We start from the raw sequence: 19,846 nt of genomic DNA on the forward strand, positions 1-19,846 counted from the left end.
TTCATGTTCAACCAAACTCTCAAATTTCAGAAAACAGAAAAGACAAAGGGAACACATTTAGTAATGGTTTGCCCTGAGAACTGTTCTCATCTCAATATGAACAGCTGCTTATTGAATATCAAATGCTCCATCGTTTATGCTGGAATAAAATTCTGTTACCTTTCTCAAAAAAAAAAAAAAAATCTTCCCATCATGATATGATCACGACACCTGAGCAGCAAGAAAAAAAAAGAGAAAAAGATCAGATGGTTCTTATAGTAATATGTGATGAGAAAATCTCTGAGGACATTATTAATGCATTAACTTACTAGTCCACGCTGCTTGAAAACGTCGAGCATCGCCGCACCGATCTTTGCAGGGGATTCGGCGACTGTCACACCAGCTTCTCTGAGAGTCTTTATTTTGTCCTGGGCAGTTCCTTTTCCACCGGATACGATCGCTGTTGGGTGAATAAAATATTTATTTGCAAAGGAACAATATGTATCAGACCAAAACAAGATACCAAAGCATGCCATGTTTTCCTTTAAATGTGAAAAGAAGGGAACCAGAAAGTATTCTTCTCTTTGTCCCTGTACTACACCAAGACCAGTCCCTTTACTGTCATCCCTTGAGTCGAGAGATAGAGATTCGGGAGATAGAGGAGAGCCGGAGGTGGGATCCTTATTTCGCTTGTGAGTTCATTCCTTCATTCGTGACTGGGTAAGTATCATATAGAATCTCTATCCCATTCACTTATTGCACTTTGTAGTTGGTGAGACTGATAAGGATGCTTTAATCATAAGGTTATTTTGTTACTACGCAGATTCAAAGACATTGTATGCCAAACATTGACAATTTCACTCACAACATGCTACCCGATATTTGATATTTGATCAAAGACCCAGAAGAACATGTTTATTTCATAAACTACCTTAAAATACCCAAGCCATTATTCTGTTTTGCAGGATAATAGAGGCCAGCCCGTGTAAACTTTACCGTTTCTCAGTGTTAATACCTGATATATTTACAAATAGAAACCAAATAAACAGATTCACAATGCATCTATCCACAAATGATCCAGTACAGACCAGGGTTTGGTTCCCAGTTGGACTATTTATTAAAGGCTGCTTATATCTGCACGACCATGTTCTGTTAATGGGGCAAACTCACCTTGTTTTACACTTTTTAATTGGCCGCTGAGAGCTTTTTCAGAATTGTAATAGGCTCTGACAGCTGGTTAAACAATGTAAAACAAGGTGAGTTCGCCCCATTATCAAAACTCGGTCATGCGGATAATGATAGCTGTTATTAAATCCTTATCAGTACAGATGGTAGAGATTTGTCTCAACCCAAGATTCGCCATAATAAATATATAAATTGAAAAATATGCCTAAAAGGGGAATGTTCTCACAGCAGATAAGCTCATCTCGCTTTATTGTTTAAGAGCATGTGACATACCTCCAGCATGACCCATGCGGCGACCTGGGGGTGCAGTAAGTCCGGCGATAAATGCAACAACAGGCTTCTGCGTTCCACTTTCCTGTTCGATTCATAACAGAAATTCACAGATGAGTCTCCTCCAGTTCCACAATTAGAAACAACCCAAGGAATGAGTAAAATAATAAATAGATCATTCGTGAACAATGGGTGGACAGACACCAAAAAACATTAAAATACTTTTTCTAATCAGTAAACATGGGAATCTAAATTCAGAACTTACCTATATAATTATAACAGCGAAGAGACCTAAACTACTGTTTATTCAAACAGCTCAGAACATATACAGTACACTAAGATAAAATACATTTCTCAAAAACCGTGCAAAGGAAGGAAGCTTATTAAAGTTACTGAAAAAAAAAGAGTTCCAGAATAATAATAAAACCAATGTTCCTTTATTTGAACAATTAATAGTATATCCAATTTTTATTTATTTTTTAAATCAATAGTATATCCAATAATTCCGGACCCTTCATCTATAGATTCTTGTAGCAGGAAATATTCTTTTATCTCCGTTGATTTTCAAAACCACCTCCAAAAAAGGGATTTGCTAGCGTCCATCGCAGAAGACATTTCGGGGATGGGCTGTTGCATGTAACAGCAGCCACCTCGTGAATGACGAAAATATCTGCTAAAAGTGAGCCTGTGCGGCTGCTCTCATATGCAACAGGCCATCCGCGAAATGCCTTCTGCAATGGACGCTAGCAAATCCCCTAAAATAATGATAAACAAGGATATCAAAAAGTGAACAATTTCATAAAGATCAGAAACTTAAGAATTGTATTTTACCCGTTTGGAATAGTTTACCAAACACAAACGATGGCTCACTTATTTAGGTAGCAATATTATATAAGTAAGCATTGCACTAAATAAAAATAACAAATCCTAATATTATATAACTAATGCCTAAAGTCATAAAAAAACATAGTCAATCATGAAAGGCATAAACTTTTTCATTGATAAATGGCCAAAGTTTTTTATTAAAAACGGAGAGAATTCCTAAAAGAACAGAGTAAATCATTTCAAACATAGTGACATAAAATGTCCGATTCACAACATCTGTGTTACTGAACTCTTACTTTTTCTATCAACTAGAATCAGTACACCTCTAAGATAGAAACAGATCTCTTTTGGGAGAAACAGAGTGCAAAGAAATGGTTAAACATTGAATATGAAAATTCAAAAAAGGTTATTTAAAACTAGTATTGTAGTAGAATGCATCCATACCATCTTCAACTATCAAATCGTGTGCTCTTACAAAATACATAATTTTAATCAATCCGAATCTTAAATACCTTGATTAGGGCTGCCGCATCCTCTTCTGCAGTTCCTCCAATCTCTCCTATAAGAACAATACCTGAAAAGCAGATAGCAATAGCATATGAGATAAAGAATACCACCAAATTTGAGTTAGTATGCAATCATTAGTAAATATTTGAAATATGGGAAGTTGGCAACATGTGTTCTTTTAACCACTAACTTATTCCGGGGGATAGAACATAGAAACAAACATGTTGAGATGCTCCTTTCTTCAATCAACGCAAAAAAACATCAGAACCAAACAACAAACTGGTATTTAGCTAAAACACAAAACTTTAAAATGCAATTGGGACTTTATTTAAAATGCTTTGCATAGCGAAGCATAAAATATCCAATACTATCTGTCAGAATTAGTGCCCGTGTGGAAATATTTCCCCAAGGGTCACATGATGAACAATTAAAAGTTTGTCAAAAGAGGACCCATATGGAAAAGATTGAGGACTCATATGGAAAAAATTGCCCATTGAGAGACGACTAATGGGTTCACTAGTTCCTCATTCACTGAGGGAAGGAGTCAATAATATAAAACCCCTTCACTCCTTTTTTTCCCTTTTGATGCACAAACTATATGTTCTAGAGATTCTACATATGAACAGTTTTACAGTCCAACAATCATAACAGCATTGATTCCAGGTTCTTGCAGGACTGAGGCTTATAATAATAAAAGTTAGTCTGGTATTAATGATGAGTAATGATACCATAGAAGCACATGATAAGCCTGACCCAGGCCCATCAACATGACCTCAATGTGATCCGGACCCTTCGTCAGGGACCCGCGTTGTATAGCACAAAGATGACTCCAATTAAACATTCCTAATCATTCAATCAGAGTTGATTTGTTTCATAGACATAATTTGTTCCCACAAATGGAAGTGGGAATCATTGGTTATAAATACTATATTTTTTTAAGGGTAAAATAGAAATAGATGAGAAAATCCAATTATAGAGAAGTGCATGAGAAACATCTACTTTAAGAAATAGAGCTAATGCAAAAACTGGAAAAAGTTGGCCTATCCCTACAACAATTATTCTTTACCTTATCTACTGATACCTACTATATTGGAATTGGAATCAGATTCCATATCTACAGTTCTACACTCTAAAGCATAACATTTGTGATTTCCTCAGGAAAATATTTACTTGAAGAAAAACCTTTTTTTTTCCTTTTTTTTCGACAAGTGGCCATTTTAAGAAAAACATCCCCTAACTTTGAAACAAGGGTTGTAAAAGAGCTTTTAATAAGAGTTTACAAAGAGCTTACCTTCAGTTTGAGGATCCTGAAGGAACTTCTTCATACAATCAACAAAGTTTGTTCCATTGAAAGGATCCCCGCCAATACCCACACAGGTAGATTGTCCTAGGCCAACAGCAGTTGTTTGGAAAACCTGTCGGGCAAATAGCAAATCCAATCACATTATGTAAATAAGTTCCTTAGAACCAACAGCTTAGTGTATATTAAACCATACCGCTTCATAAGTCAAGGTACCAGATCGAGAAACTATTCCAATGCGCCCTGGCTTATGAATATACCCAGGCATAATTCCAATTTTGCATTCGCCTGGCTTGATAATTCCAGGGCAGTTCGGTCCAATCAGCCGAGTTTTGGTTTGCTTGTTAATAGCAGCCTTTACCCGTACCTAAGATTTAGCAAAAATACTTAAAGGCTACGCGTGGGAAATGAAACACATAGAATGAACAGTAAAATAGACAAATGGCATATAGATAAAATCAGTATATGTTCTTCTGTTAATAAAACGAAAGAACAATAAATAGAAAATATAGTTATTACAAATCTCAAATAACTCCTTCAGATAGCATTGACCATATTTGACATCCATATTAATTATTACGCATGCAATGGTGATTAGTCTGCATTGGATATTTATGCATGTAGATCATTGGCGAAATGACGAAATTTATGCATGTAGATCATTGGTGAAATGACCAAATTGCCCTTCGGCCAAGTCAGTTATTTCTCAACTCTAGTAAGATTAACCAAGAAGGCGGCAAAATGCCAAAATGAAAATAAATATATGCCCCCAGCCCAAGGAGGCGTGCATGATGTCGACGATGCTCTAGTCCACTTGCACTCCATAATCCATATGGTGAACAGAAGAGAGCACACACGACTCCGACAGACCGCGTAATTTGTCAACATGATGTCTCTGGATTATGCCAAATGAAAAGAATGAGAGCACACTACTATACTAGTACCTATGACTTACTCGAACCTTTAAATTTACTATTGGCACACCTGTCGGCCTTCCGACACTGACACTTGCATGGACTCCACACGTGTCTTTCGACACTTGTAAATATACTGCTATAATTGTCAACTTAATGTGGACGTGTCAACATGTTTCTGTACCGTGTCAAGAGTGAAATACTTATTGCATGTCCTATTAATTAAATATTATTTTAACTCCTCTTTTTCTATTAAATCTTTTATAAGCACTATATGTTGTTATCCCCCCTAAACAAACTCTTCTTCTAATACTAAATTCATTGCCTGTTTCATGGTTTCTCTTTCCCTCTGCATATTGAAGACAGAGAAATAGAGAAGTCATACTATCATGGTGTGTCAAAGAGAAGAGGAAGAGTGGACAATAAAACAAAGTGAAAAAGCACATTGTAAACTGTGCTAATCATAGAGTGGCGTTGACGATGACTTTGTGAACAACAACAAAATTTGTGAAGGGGGTCAACAAAGACCATCTGATTACAAGAAGAGACCACTGACGAACTCTAAAAATTGAAGAAAATGCACTTTAGTCTGGAACTCCACGACAGAGTGTTGCCCAAATGCACGAAACATCTGATATGTACAAATATAGTTTCAAAACTCCCCTGTGGCACTGCCAACTCACCCGAGTCGACTCCTGTTTATCATGGTCGCATTCTTGTTCGAGTCGGCATTTTGCTTTCCAAAATCAATTAAAACTCCTTCGACTCTCCTGATTTATGACCATGTCAACCAAGTATTCAGTCACGTCAACCAAGTACCCGACCGTGCCAACCGAGTACACTATCGTTCCGCAAAGTTAACTAGGATTTGATTTGGCCCCGTTTTGGCTCGCATCCGCATTTTGAAACATTGTGTAGAAAAGAAACCACGACAGAGATAGTCATGGAGGCTCAAGTGGAATTAATATAAAAATTGAAAATTGAAAATTCTCCAAGTATCCTAATGCAAGGTACTGCCCCATAACACTCTATGCACCAGGGAGTCTTTTTTTTTTAATTGTTATATTTTTTTAATAAGAGAAAGGGAAGGAAAGAGACCGTGACAGAGATAGTCAAGAGCTACAAACCAAGGAGGAAAAAAAAAACAATCTGCCCTCATGGGGGAGATGGTCAAAAAGCTCTAGCAAAACATATGAGAGACACATGGGAAATGTTTGGGAAACATATGTGAAACGTGTGGAAAACATGACGGAAACATATGTGAAATGAGTTGGATTCATATCGAAACATGTGAGAAATGTATGCCAAAAAAATGTAGAGTACCTATTTAAAAGGAAAACAAAATACATAATTATAATAGATATAAATATGTAAAAAAAATCTACTAGAGGGCGAGCCTTGGTGCAACGGAAAGGTTGCTCCATTGTGACCTGGTGGTTACGGGTTCGAGTCACAGAAACAGCCTCTCCCTAGACCCTGCAACGGCGGGAGCCTCGTGCACTGGGCCACCCTTTTTTAAGAAACAAATCTAATAGAAAATAATATATGTAAAGAAGATATATAAATCATCTATTTATTTTTATTTTTTGGATAGCAATAAATCATCTATTTATGCCTTTGATTTAAAGTAAAAATAAAGAAGAAAATTACAAATGTATGTATTTATGCATAAAAGCTTGTGCAAATTTGAAATTGACAAGTTCCAAATTTTCAGACACACAGCATAAACAACAACTTACGGAATTACAAATTTATAAGAAAAGTAGGTAAAAACTGTAAAAAAACAAGTAAAATAAAAATAAAAAATACCGGGTGTGTTTCCCTCACGTTTTCGAGGAGTTTCCTAAATGCATCAGAAATGTTTACCATATCTTCAAGTGTTTATCTTGCATTTCATGTTTCTTCAATGCTTCTCGATTATTTCCCAAACATTTTACAAGTATTTCCTTTTTTTAATGGTAAGAAATTTCCATTAAAAACCAAAGGAAGACTAAGGTGGTCGACCCAATAATTACAAAAAGAAAAAACAACAAAAGAAGCATCAATCAACAGGAACAAAGAAGAAAAACGGTCACTGGGGAAGAAAATCAAGCATCTACAACCCCGGCTTATCCACTACACCTTCCCTAGCTAGACTATCCACCACACTATTGGCATATCTTCTGATGTGCTCGAAAATTATCGACAACCATTCCACTCGATCTTGAATCTCATCGAAGTATTGAGCAAATAGCCAAGGGGGGATAATAGAACCGTTAAACCATTGGATTACGTTGACGGAGTCCCCCTCAACCACTACGCTCTCTAAGCAAAACTCTATCAAGGCATTTTATTACTTGGTGAGCTGCACGGACCTTGGCCTCGCTTGCATCTGTGAGCCCTATAGGCCCTAAAAAGTAAAAAGGCCCAAATAATGTATCCTGCTGAGTCCCTTATCACACCCCCCCCCCCCCCCCCCGGCCCCCCAAATGCTTGCTCGTCCGGGATTGCCTCTACTTGATCCGTCAAAATTTAGCAGCTTTAGGAAACCTTGAGCCGGTGGTTCCCAGTCTTGAATGACACGGGCCGCTGCTCAACAATATTGCAAATTTCTTTCCAACCCTCCCATAAGTCATAGGCAGACACGAACCTAAATCAAGGTAGGATCCTCACGCATGAAATAGTAAGCACTATCACTTTTATGAAAAGAATAAGAAGGAAGGGGACTTGGCTACTCCATCAAAAACTCTAGAATTCCTCTCTTTCCATAGCACCCATATGGTTGCTAAAAAAGAGACGTTCCAAAGAACTCTAACTTTTTTCTTCCACAGGACCGTCGACCACCCCTCCAAGAGATCTGATAGCTTGATGGAAAGACCCAGATCATTCCAAACCTTCAGAGAATTCTACTCCATACTTCTCTTGCAACTTTACAATGGATAAAAATGTGATCAACCAATTCCTCCGCCTCAATACACAAAACGCAGTGGTCTACTACTAGTATCTCTCTCTTCCTCCAGAAGTCTACCGTTTAGATCTGACCAAGAGTGCCCACCCAACCGAATGTACATACTCTGGGAGGTGTTGAATCCTCCACACTCTAGCTTCACTAGAGAACACAGGGCACAGCACAAGAAGATGGTAGAAAGATTTGATAATAAACACCTTTGGGTTGACCTACACGTGGCACATGTGGCCCCACTTTTAGGTTGACCATTTCACGTGGATTTTTAACATCAAGGAGGTTTGAACTCAGGACCTTTGCTCTAATACCATGTGAAACAACCAGTTACTCCAAGAGCTTAAGGCATGGTCACCCCAGTTTGCCTCAGAGGGCGGGAATGTTCCACGGGGATGATCTCGGAAACCCTAGTGTAGTATCTCGTGGTTCCCACATTGCCACCGCGTGGAGGGGCGATATTGTTCATGTTGCTTCTGCGTGGAGGGGGAGATTGTTGGGGTTCCACGCAAAAGCAAATAGTCCCACACCGGATAAGTGAAATGGATGGGGATGGGTTAGAAGGGAATGGGCACCCCAACGGCTAGTTTTTAGGGTTGAGTTCTACCTGGTTAAATTCCCAACAAATGATATCATGTGAAACAACCAATTACTCCAAAAGGGCGTTATTTAATCTTTTATACTTTAACATAATTTAAATAGAGGGCGAGCCTTGGCGCAATTGTAAGGTTGCTCCATTGTGACCTGGTGCACGGGCTCAAGTCACGGAAACAGCCTCTCTGCAAAGCAGGGGTAAGGCTGCGTACATCTAGCCCTCCCCAGACCCCACAATGGCAGGAGCCTCGTGCACTAGGCCACCCTTTTTTTACTTTAACATACTTTAAATCTGATTCCTTCATCACCATAGCCTCCTTGTGGGCTGCAACTGCAAATAGATCAGGGAATAGATCCATTAAAGTAACAAGTGATCCCCATAATACTATGTCACAAGTATTTCCTAAGACATTTCTTAATGTGTTTCTCATACGATAATTTCGGAAAAAAAAAAAATTAGTTCTCATATGACTTCCTATCTCTTCCTCGTTTCTCATTTTTCTCTCTATTTTTTCCTGTGTTTCTTGCTTCCGTCTCACTTTTTGCTTCCCGCATTTGTTTCCCAACCAAATAACTATGATTCAATCCATCTAGGTATGTATTTCTAAGTCTCTCTCCAGTGATTGTAATCACTATTGAGCAATATGCATTATCAACCCACAAAAGATAACCGTGAACTCTGGATTCTGGGGTGACTTAATTTGATTCGACAAATCATAACCTTTGGTAAATTTTCCAAAATAAGTGTATACATACTAATACCTTTGGAAATGTCAACACACAAAATAGCCAGTGGGCCAACCTATAGGATTCAAATCTTGTCAAATCAATTGGAATCCATAAATATAATAAAAGTTCCGGAACATGAATTTCTGTGTTGATGATTTAAGTTCCCTGCAAAGACCTAATCGTGCACCGAAAACACTGATTTTTCCCTCCATTGGAACCACACTTATGATGAAACAACCTGAGATGATAAGGTATTAATCCTTTACCAAGATATTACTTTAATGCGTTTCTCTCACATTGACCCGATCAATGTGTACAACATCACACACTCACATAACAGCCCCACTACCATGATCAAGAATAATCACAATACAATCTGCAAATATCCTACATATGATGGCCATATAAGCGATATTTCTTGATGCAACCACATTTCACATTGTGATATTTATCAGTTTACACCACACACACACACACACACACACACACACACACACACACATATATATATATATATATAGAGAGAGAGAGAGAGAATGAAGTTCCTCTATTAGATATCCAAGGACATTGTCTCAATTCAAAAAGGAGGGCACTTGCAGCCATCATGTATTGAGGATTAGGACCATAACAAAAACTCAGATAAAAAGCCTGCAATCTCTAATCCCATCAGAATAGGTAAAGTGATTTCAACTCTGATAAATCTGTCAGCTCCTCAATTTTTACCCATTTCCAGCAAATCTGCAAGATGGGCTTCCATTCCAGCAAACACGTACCGAACCCTCAATAAATCTACCAACTCATGAAAATCGACAGGATAAGTGAGAAAAATGTTCCAACCCCCACAACTCTTCACATGCTGACATATGCTAGCATTATATCAGGCAGCACAGAAAAAGCTATTTTTGCCCCCTCTTCCTATTGTGTTTAAACTCGATGTAGGACCCTCTTGGGTCCATGTTGCAGAGTTTGGAGCTGCATCACATACCTTTAGATGCTTAACAATTCTACACGTCTGGAAATTCAAGTCTTTTTTCACCTATCATATAGCCTATCTTACACCATAACTGCAACATAGCAGTTGAAGACATCAAATTGCAGTTCTGCAGCATTGTTTAAGCTGAAGCAAAGAAAGATGTTATACTTTCTCAGGCTCTCAGCTAGAGATATGTTCACAAAGACTAGTCAATCTTTCACAAAAAATAAGCATACTATGAACGAACATTTTTACATGCCATACCCTAAGAAGTTCAACAATTTTACAATATCGAGGATTACAACTCATTTACCATACGTCCTATTCAAGACTCCATGATAAAGAAGATGCCAGAGCTTCAAATCCAACTTATGAGACATTGATGGGTAATTAAGGAAAGATGTCAAAGAAGGTAGGGATTAAAATATGTACCACTTAATATGACAATAGCTGGCTTACACTAACATGAAAACAAAGTATTTAAGGGTGCTTCAACTATTTTATGTTGGCTTTTGTCTTTCCATAAACAGAGGGGAGGACGGCCGGAACCTCAACCCCAGAACATAGAAAAATATCAGCACGTTGCCCAAAACTAGAACATAAATTTTGATTACTTTTTTGCGAGCTAACATTCTTGAATTTTAATCCTCATTAGTCAGGTCAGAGTTCAAAGGAAAGAGAAATTTACCAAACTGTAAGAAGAAAGTCAAGTGTTGCAGATGAAAAAAAATACAGTGCCACCAAGAAATTCACTTTACCATGTCATGTTGAGGGATTCCCTCGGTGATGCACACAATCAGATCCAACTCAGCTTCCAACGCCTCCATGATAGCTGCAGCAGCAAATGGTGGAGGAACATAAATGACCGACGCATTTGCCTTTGTCTCAGCCTTCGCTTCTGCAACTGTGTTAAAGACAGGAAGCCCTAAGTGTTCTGTTCCACCTTTCTTTGGTGTCACCCCACCCACCTGTTTTAAGCAGATACAAAAGAAAAAAAAATTCTCATATTAAATTAGGCCAACCTCATTTTACATTGAAAAAATACAAAATGGCCTGCTATAATCAAGATATTGATGCTTAAAACAAGGAGCATGCCGAAGAGTGAGGACCAAGCCTTTGTTCATAGAGATACGAAGAAATGGTTCACATAGGGATGGGTTTCTAGTCTCCCAAAAGAATGAATAAGGAATACCCAAAGCAGCTTTCATGCTCAACCAGCTTTCAACAAATTTTATTTTATTTTTTTTTGAACAGCAAGTGAAAATTCATTGAAAACGGGACAGAGGAGGACCCAGAGAGTACAAAAAAAGAAAGGAAGAAGATCTGGAAAAAAAATACAGAAAATAAAGCGACTAGGGAGGAAGAAAATAAAAAAACTCAATACTCTCCCTATATACACCCTCTCTAGCTAGTTTGTCAGCCTCTCCATTCGCTGACCACCTGACGTGAATGAAGGAAATCAAGGAAGATTCAATTCAATCCTGAATCTCATCAAAAAGGGTGTCGAATCTCCAAGGAGCAGGACGAGATCCTTTTAGCCACCTAATAACATTGAGTGAATCCCCTTCCACGACCACCTTATTAAGATATGTATTATGAGGCAACTTGATGCCATGATGGATAGCACGAACTTCTGCCTCATTAGCGTCAGCCACACCAATAGGACCACTGAAAGCCCAAATTACAACTCCTTCATTCCTCAAAAGACCTCTAATATCCACTGGCCCCGGATTCCATTGTGATTGTCACAAATGTATGGCCTATGCCCTATACTTTAAGTTCTGAGGGACATGAAGGTCACACACTCAAATACGTTTTTTTTTTATCTCACCTACAAACTTAATGGCACCTACACTACAGAGAGCAAAATACACTTTAATTTTTTTTTCATAAACCACACATTGTCGGATGATACCAAATTTCAAATGGTCCCTTGATGTAGCCAACGAGGGTCCACAAGATCCTCTCTATTTTCAGCTCAAGAAGATGCAATGAAGGGGCAAAACATGGGCAAGATAAGGGCTTATATATTCTATTGCTATCCCAGACACGACATCGTGTGTCTGGGAGTGTCTGGGATAGTGGCCACATCGATTTCCTTTTGATCCTAGTCGAGGAGAGCCGGTCACTACTTCCTCGTCAGGATCCTATCCAATTTCCTCGCACTATAAACAAATTTAGATACATCCTATATCGTTAGTAATTTTCTATGATTTTGCCGACACTTCAAATTTATTGCCGACACGACATCCGTGTCGACACTCATTTAGACACTTTTAGATGCACTGCTAGAAGTGTTAGCAACTTTGTATGTATGTTTGTGTATGAGTGTAACACTATTTCTAGTTTTTAGGGGTTTCCATGTCAGACACCTCGTATCCGTGTCGAAACTTGGTCGAAACTCCGCACACGAATCCGTGTCCACAAATCATGTCTATGTACTTTCTATTTTAGACGTGTCCCCGTTTCTAAATTTTGGGAGTTTGCAGTGTCCGACACCCCGTGTCCGTGTCGAGACGTGACACTCGTGTCCGTGTCCACAAATCATAGGTAATTTTAGAAGTCATTTTGTAGTTGCTAATATTAGGAATTTGGAAAAGCAATAAGAGAAGAACTGCAGAATCTTCATTGGGGTGTTCATATGCAGTTTTGAAGTACTTTCTGCGTGCTTTTAGTTGTAAAATTCTTCTCTACTGGAATTCGACCGTGGTGTTATAATTTTCGATGATTTTCTCGAGAATTCCTTTCTACATGAACTTATTTACAGGAATAGAGTTCTGTCCTGAAAATTCCAGCCCTCTAGTTTGTAGCAGACTCACATAACCATAATCACAGTTTACCTAATTGCAGTTTGTCGTATATAAACCGATTATCACAGTATCAGCCATAAGGTGCTGAAACCTATCCCAAATATGAAACTGGGATAAAGTGACTCCGAGCATGGTACTTGGGATCCTTCTGTGAGCATAGGATCTTCTGTGAGGATGATCGGATCCTCTGACTCGAGTTGCATCTAGAAATTTAGAAGGCTTAGCTAATGGGAGTGTCACCTTATTTAAACAAGGGATTTGCTAGGCAATTTCGCGGAAAGCCATTTAGCAGCTGGATTTTGCATGTGAGAACAGCCAACTCATATGAATTAAGTGAATAAGCCAAAATCCGCCAAAAAGTCAACCTGTGTGGCTATTCTCACATGCAAAATCCAGCCGTGGAATGATTTTCCGCGTAATTGCCTAGCAAATCCCTTTAAACAATGTCATCTAAATGTCATAATACTTCCCCCCAGTTTTTTTATTACAGTATCTGTCACAGTTAAGTTGAGAAGGTCCAGAGGATATTGTCTGAAGTGGTATTGGGCCAGAAAAGGGAAAACCAGCCGCCTCCCCTTTATCCAATAACCACAAACATTTCACATAATACCCATCATATTTCCTCAGCACCATGTAGATTTCATTATTGCATATAACCATGCTAACAGCAAAATTGAAATCAGACCTTTTGATGCAGATGTAAACAATGGGTGTGCCAAAATCCGACGGGGAAAAATGAATCCGATAACATGCAAAATAATAGAAAGGAAGAAACCATGCACACACCAAGATTTTATGCAGTTCGGAAAAAATGCCTACCTCCACGGGCGAGAACACAATCTTGTACTGTGAGAAAACAATAAAACAGGATTACAAATTTACAATGGTGTTATCCCAAAACCGCAATCCTTTTCTTTTGTCGTCTTCAACCAAGACCACACACAAAAACAAAGAGAAGAAGAAACAAGATCCCCTGAAATTCTCACCTCAAGATAAAAACCCAAGAAGAAAGCTCCCTCTTTTTCTCTCACCCCCGCCCCCCCCCAAAAAAAAAAAAAAAAAAACACGAACACACACACACACACATTCTCCCTCTCACTAATATACTCGCTAATATATATAGAATTTCTCCAAGCCCAAGACCTAGTTCTAGTCAAACTAGCAGACCCATAGACTAGCTCTCCTCTTTCTCTCCTGGTCCAACTAGGTACTATTCTCCATAAAAAATCCTAGTTACAGTCGGTGAATAGCACATGGAGAAACCCACGTAGAGTGAGAAACAAGTAAAAAAACCAACAATCTCCACATTGTCTTGTTTCCTGGCCACTTGAAGATTTTCCATGGGGTCACCACCGGTACACAGTCGCTGCAAAAGGCCACTGGCCTTTTGAAGCACCAACTACACATCATCAAATCATCATAGTTCTTACTCACCTGACTTGATCATCACGGCCAATGCATACGTGTAGTTGCACCTGAGAGGGACCTCGATCCGTCCTCCCTACCAGCAAGAACTAAGATCTTACCATTGTTTGCAACATGGAAATTCGTCTCTGCAGCAACTGTGAAAGAGACCTTATGAGTGCGCATGCCACTCCCTTTCCAACTTACCATTCAGATCATATGAATACTTTAGAAATTGTACTCCCCACCAGAAGATATAATTTGTCACACTTCTATCCTTTCATCGGAACCATAGAGCTACGTGTTATTTTCATGGCTCCACCTGCAATTGAATACCTAAAACCCCTGAAGACCAATCTACTAAGAGTCACAAGATTATTTCATATCTATGGGACGTCACACCAACCAAAGTACGAACCACTCTGTCGAACATTTGATCTTCATTCTCCCAATTCCCATGGCATCAAAAGTAGACTTGTCACCCATATACTGACTCCCATCTTTCTCTCGTAGTCCAACTAAGTACTACACTCCACAACGATCGAAGTTACACTAGGTAACTAGCATGACGAGAAACCCATGTAAAGTGGGAAACAAGACAAAAACTCAACACTTTTGATGCATGTGCTTACATGGGCAAACCAGAATTAGCACTGAAACATCGAGTGACAAAATAAGAAGCATAATAAACAAAAATACATCAAGATCCCGATCATATAATTATGCATAAAACATCTTACTATTAAACAGATTATTCCTAGTATCTTAACATTAAGAATAAATAATTGGGACATTGCAAATCTGCCCATTAGATCACTGGATGAAAAATCTACTATCCCTTGCGGATCAAACAAATATGAATTATATTGTTAGCCACAAAGACTGACCCATTCATGTCTACTGAAAAAAAAAATGCCATTATCCCACAAACACAACAATCTAACAAACAGAATAGAAACCCAGTAAAGAGCACATCCAGATCTATGAGTTAAATCTATCTAAAGGAGGAGAAACATGAGAAAGGGATCGAACAGGGAGGTGGATTGCGAATTTCGAAATTTCTATGCCAACACGATGACTGACAAACCAAGTTACATAAAGATAATAGAGACCCACATTTAAGATCCATGAATAAACTAAAACCCATCAAATAAAAAGATAAACAGACAAAGAGAAGAAGCAATCGCCGTGAAGAAACGTTGCATACCATTTTGGTACCGTATTCGATGGCTTGCTCGGTGTGAAAAGTGCCATTTTTTCCGGTAATTCCTTGGCAGATAACTCTGGTGTTCTTATCAACGAAAACAGCTGGAGGAGGAGCCGGCGCAGCCGCGTAGCCCCGAGTCTGAGAAGACAGAGAGGGAAGAGGGTTGCGAGGGCGGAGCCGTGAGGCCAATGAGCCGAGAGCTTTGGTGGCTTGGCGAGCCATTTGGCGCACCCGAGCTTCTCTGTTTCCTTCTTGGGTTGCTTTTGCTTCTCTTTCTTTTCGGCTCTTAAAAACAAATGGCTGAAGAGCGGGCTAAAAGGAAAACGCGAGAGAGACGGTAATTAGCCTGCCAAAAAAGTGAGAAATGTAGCTTTGCAACTTGGGTCGGGCTCAAGTTGGGTTGGGTTGGGGTTGGGAAAAGCCAACCCGAATTTACCAACCCGATTTAAATTCGGGTTGGGTTAGGGTTGAGGCCTGTTTGGCCGTAGATGAACCAGATTCCACCCAAACCTGACCCGACCCGACCCGACCCGATTTGGAGGCCCGATTTGGAGGCGGGTTGGGTTAGGGTTGACCATCCTCAACCCAAGGGTTGGGTTGGGTCGGATTAGGGTTGAGGGAATGCTATCCCAAGTTGGGTTAGGGTTGGCCTCAACCCGACCCGAGTTGCACCCCTAGAGAAAATGGCCACAAGGCCCCCAATCACCTATGCAGTCTTGTGGTGTCTTTAGACCTATATGCTTGACACGAAGTATGCGTGTTCAGATCATCTCCATTATAAGGTAAATCTTCATATTATAGCAGGGATTTGTTAGGGACCATCTTAGAAAGCATTTAGCGTGCGGACTGTTGCATGAGAGAGCAGCCACATAAGCATACTTTTCAACGAATTTTGTCTTATTAATGAGGTGCTACTCTCATGCAACAGCCGGCCCCACGAATTGCCTTGTGTGATCGTCCCTAGCAAATCCCATTATAACAACATCCCTCTCAAGCTCATAAATTATGACATAGCCCCCCTCTTTACATGAGAGGGGTTTTACAAAAGAAGTGTTTGGTGATGTAAAATCAAGGTTTTAAATTTCGACCGAAATCCGAAATTTTGGGTTTTAGTGGAGAACAAAATCGAAATCATGCAAACTCGAAACATTACAAAACTTCGACTAAAATATCGAATTTTTGGGGAAAACAAAATTTTCGGTCGGAGCCGAAATTTTAGGAAGGGATAAAAAACAACTTTATTGGTTTCATTTGATTTCGTCCGAAATTTAAAACTATAATCACCTCATTTTTATTTTTATTTTTATTTTTTTTAGGAAAACACTTTGAAAACGGGGTTCCGTTTGAAAAATAAATAGGGGCCAGAATGACTAGTGAATTGACCATTTTAATCTGTATTTATTGCTTTTATGGGGATTTGAGCTCCCATCCATTTGTCTTCTAGTGGATGTGGCTCCACTGGTTAATGCCCTTTTTTTTCCCCAAAACGGGATTCCGTTTTCCTAGCCGTGCTCTTTCTTTTATTTTTATTTTTTTGTTTCTTGGAGCGGGTCCCACTTGATCTTTAAGTGGGGTGTATTTGTATATAAAAGCAAGAAGGGGTTGAAAAGATGTGATAGAGCCTTAGAGGCTTGGAAAAGAGAAGAGAGGACAAATCTAGGGCAAGGAAAGAGGGGTTTTCTCTTGGGGGTTCTAGGAGAGTTTTTTGTGGTGAAACAAAGACGATGATTTCTATTCTTCTTTTTGGTTACTCAAGGTGGTTATTCTACCCAAGGGTGAGAAGAAAGGTTAGGGCAAAAGAAGGGTTTCTCTTTGGGCTATTAGAGAGGACTTTTATGGTAGAGCAAAAGCAAGTCTTTCTTCTTCTTCTTGGATACTCAAGGTGCGAGGCTAGGTGAAGAGAAAACTTGGGGCAAGAAAGAGGGTTTTGTCTTAGGGCTCTTGGAGGCTTTTTTGTGGTGAAACAAAAAAGGGTTTTCTCTTTGTTCTTGGCAACCATCTTCTTCTTCCATTCTTCTTCTCCGTTGGGTTTTCTTCATTGTAGCATGAGCATTGTGTTGGAGGGTTTTCCAACCACTTCGCGAAGGAGGGTTATTTTCCTTGTACCCAGTGTGGAGACTTGGAGATTATTTTGTGGCCACATGTTAGGTTGTAGAGGTGGGTTTTACCGGTGTGAGGTAATATTGTACTATTTTGGTTCTAAATAATGGATTGTGTGTTGCCTTGTCTATAGAGTAGCTCGTTGTGATGAACCACGTATATTCTTGTCTTCTTGTGCTTGTTTGTTTTGCATACCTTTGGTGGTTGTGGTTTGTTGGCATATATTTTCTCCATCTTGTTTGTGTATGCTCTTGGATTTTTCCGTGTTTTCGTTGGCGGTGGAGTGACTGGTGTTATTGGCAGGTATTGCCCGCAACAAGAAGTCTCTTACTTTACCTTATTTGCAAAAGAAGTCTTATGGTTTGACATTTTACTAATGGAGTCATCACCTTTGAGCTAATTTTGCAAATCCAGTCTCACCATAAATTTGTTATTGAATTACCTATGCTAGATTTGTTTACTCATAAAATAACTAGAATATCTTTATAGTATGTGATTTGATGGAGATGGTGAGTAACACTCAATGCATGGGTTTGAGTGGAGTCTTTTTACTTGCCATATGGGTAGGACACTGGTATTTTTCTGACAGTGTGATTACTACTTGGTACAGTGTGATTACTTGTACATTATCAAGCCTGCAAAGGGGAAGGCCTAAATCCTTTGCTCTTCAGATTTTCTTTTGCGTATTGATGTTCTGACTGATTGATCTCTTTAAAAGTTACTGTTAGCAACTATTATAAACTCCTTTTCTTCTTATTTTCTTACTTATCGTCGTTCTGCTTGTCATAACTCTCATGGGTAAACACACTTCTTGCTGATATCTGTCCGGTCTCTCATGGATAATTGACTTATAATTAACTGCTCTATTGCAGACTCTCACATAGCCCTACTGCTTGCAGGTCAAATAAAAGAAAGGGAAAGAAGCCAATCATACATCTGCCTTGATCAGTTCATTCCATTAGACAGATTTCTGCTATATAATTTCTTTGCCTCTCTATGCATTTTGTTAAACTTTTACATTGAACTATACAACATGGAGACTACACTCTGGAACTAGTTTTCCTTGTAGCATCTGTTTGGTTAATAATAAACAAGTTTTCATACATTTCTCCAAGACCGATCCCCTTTTATCTAAAATTGAGCATTACATTTTATAAACTAAACTAGCTCCTATTCATGTTCACTTCACAATTACATGAAGACATCAGTTGTTGGAAGTACACACTTAATAGCACTTTTGTTAAAAGTCTGTCATCGGGAGTGATCTTGAAACACCCATTTTGCACCCACATTATACTATTTAATGCTACTTTCTCTTCGAACTTACATGAACATGATCTAGAGCTTGAATGTGTCATTCTATTGTAACATAATAATAAAATTGGAGATCGGGTCGACTCGCCTTAATTTACTATTGAAATTCGGTCATTGCTTGGTTTTAATATTTATTCTTTTGCTTCATTTGTTTAGAACATTTACGATTCAAATTCTACATAATGTCCTCACATTCCACCATCAATACTCTACACAATAAGTCATATTAGGTTCATATATAATAGAAGACATTTACACCTAGTGACTAGAGACATCAGTGCCAGATCAAGTGATTCACAAAAGTTAGTGTATAAGAAGAGCCAACTCTTTAAACATTAATCCAAAACATAAACCAAATTATTACTCAAACCAAGTTCAGCTCTGTTCACTAGGGTCTAGTTTAGTTTGAACATCCAAATTTGATCCCAAACCTTCAAACTTGACCTAATCTCAAGGCCCTTTTACCTCTGAATCAGCAGCCCACCAAATTCAAATTCAACTTCACAACCTCCCGAAATCGAGGTTTTAGTTTGAAAGCGGTGTAAAATTTAAGATTTTACAATATATTATTCGAGATTTTAAGTAAGAAATCCAGGTTTTAGAAATCTTTCCTCCACCTTGAGAATTCTAAAAACACAGGAGGGGATAGAAAGAATGTCGACAAAGCAACATACTGTCTCCTTCTCTACTCTCTCATCCAGGATTTTGAGGAAATCCAATATTCTAAAATCCGCCTATCCAAAAGGTTTTCGCTAATATTTTTAGCCAATGGCTATATATATATAGTCTAAGGACCC

The 19,846-nt window shown here is 38.8% G+C and overlaps 1 protein-coding gene across 1 annotated transcript; it reads right to left on the reverse strand.

Annotated features, from left to right (window-relative positions):
• Positions 1-15,941, reverse strand: LOC143886853 (succinate--CoA ligase [ADP-forming] subunit alpha-1, mitochondrial). The gene is made up of 8 exons (XM_077391006.1): positions 15,636-15,941; positions 10,973-11,182; positions 4,263-4,433; positions 4,058-4,181; positions 2,772-2,833; positions 1,438-1,519; positions 309-439; positions 1-210 (listed from the first exon to the last, which is right to left on the reverse strand). Exons 1-8 carry the CDS (start codon positions 15,855-15,857, stop codon positions 202-204), a joined length of 1,011 nt encoding a protein of 336 aa, XP_077247121.1. The 5' UTR covers positions 15,858-15,941; the 3' UTR covers positions 1-201.
• Positions 15,942-19,846: the final 3,905 nt, after the last annotated feature.

This window comes from Tasmannia lanceolata, unplaced genomic scaffold (assembly GCF_043159265.1).
Source record: "Tasmannia lanceolata isolate RefF3 unplaced genomic scaffold, GAP_Taslan_0.1 ptg000011l, whole genome shotgun sequence".
NCBI lineage: Eukaryota > Viridiplantae > Streptophyta > Magnoliopsida > Canellales > Winteraceae > Tasmannia > Tasmannia lanceolata.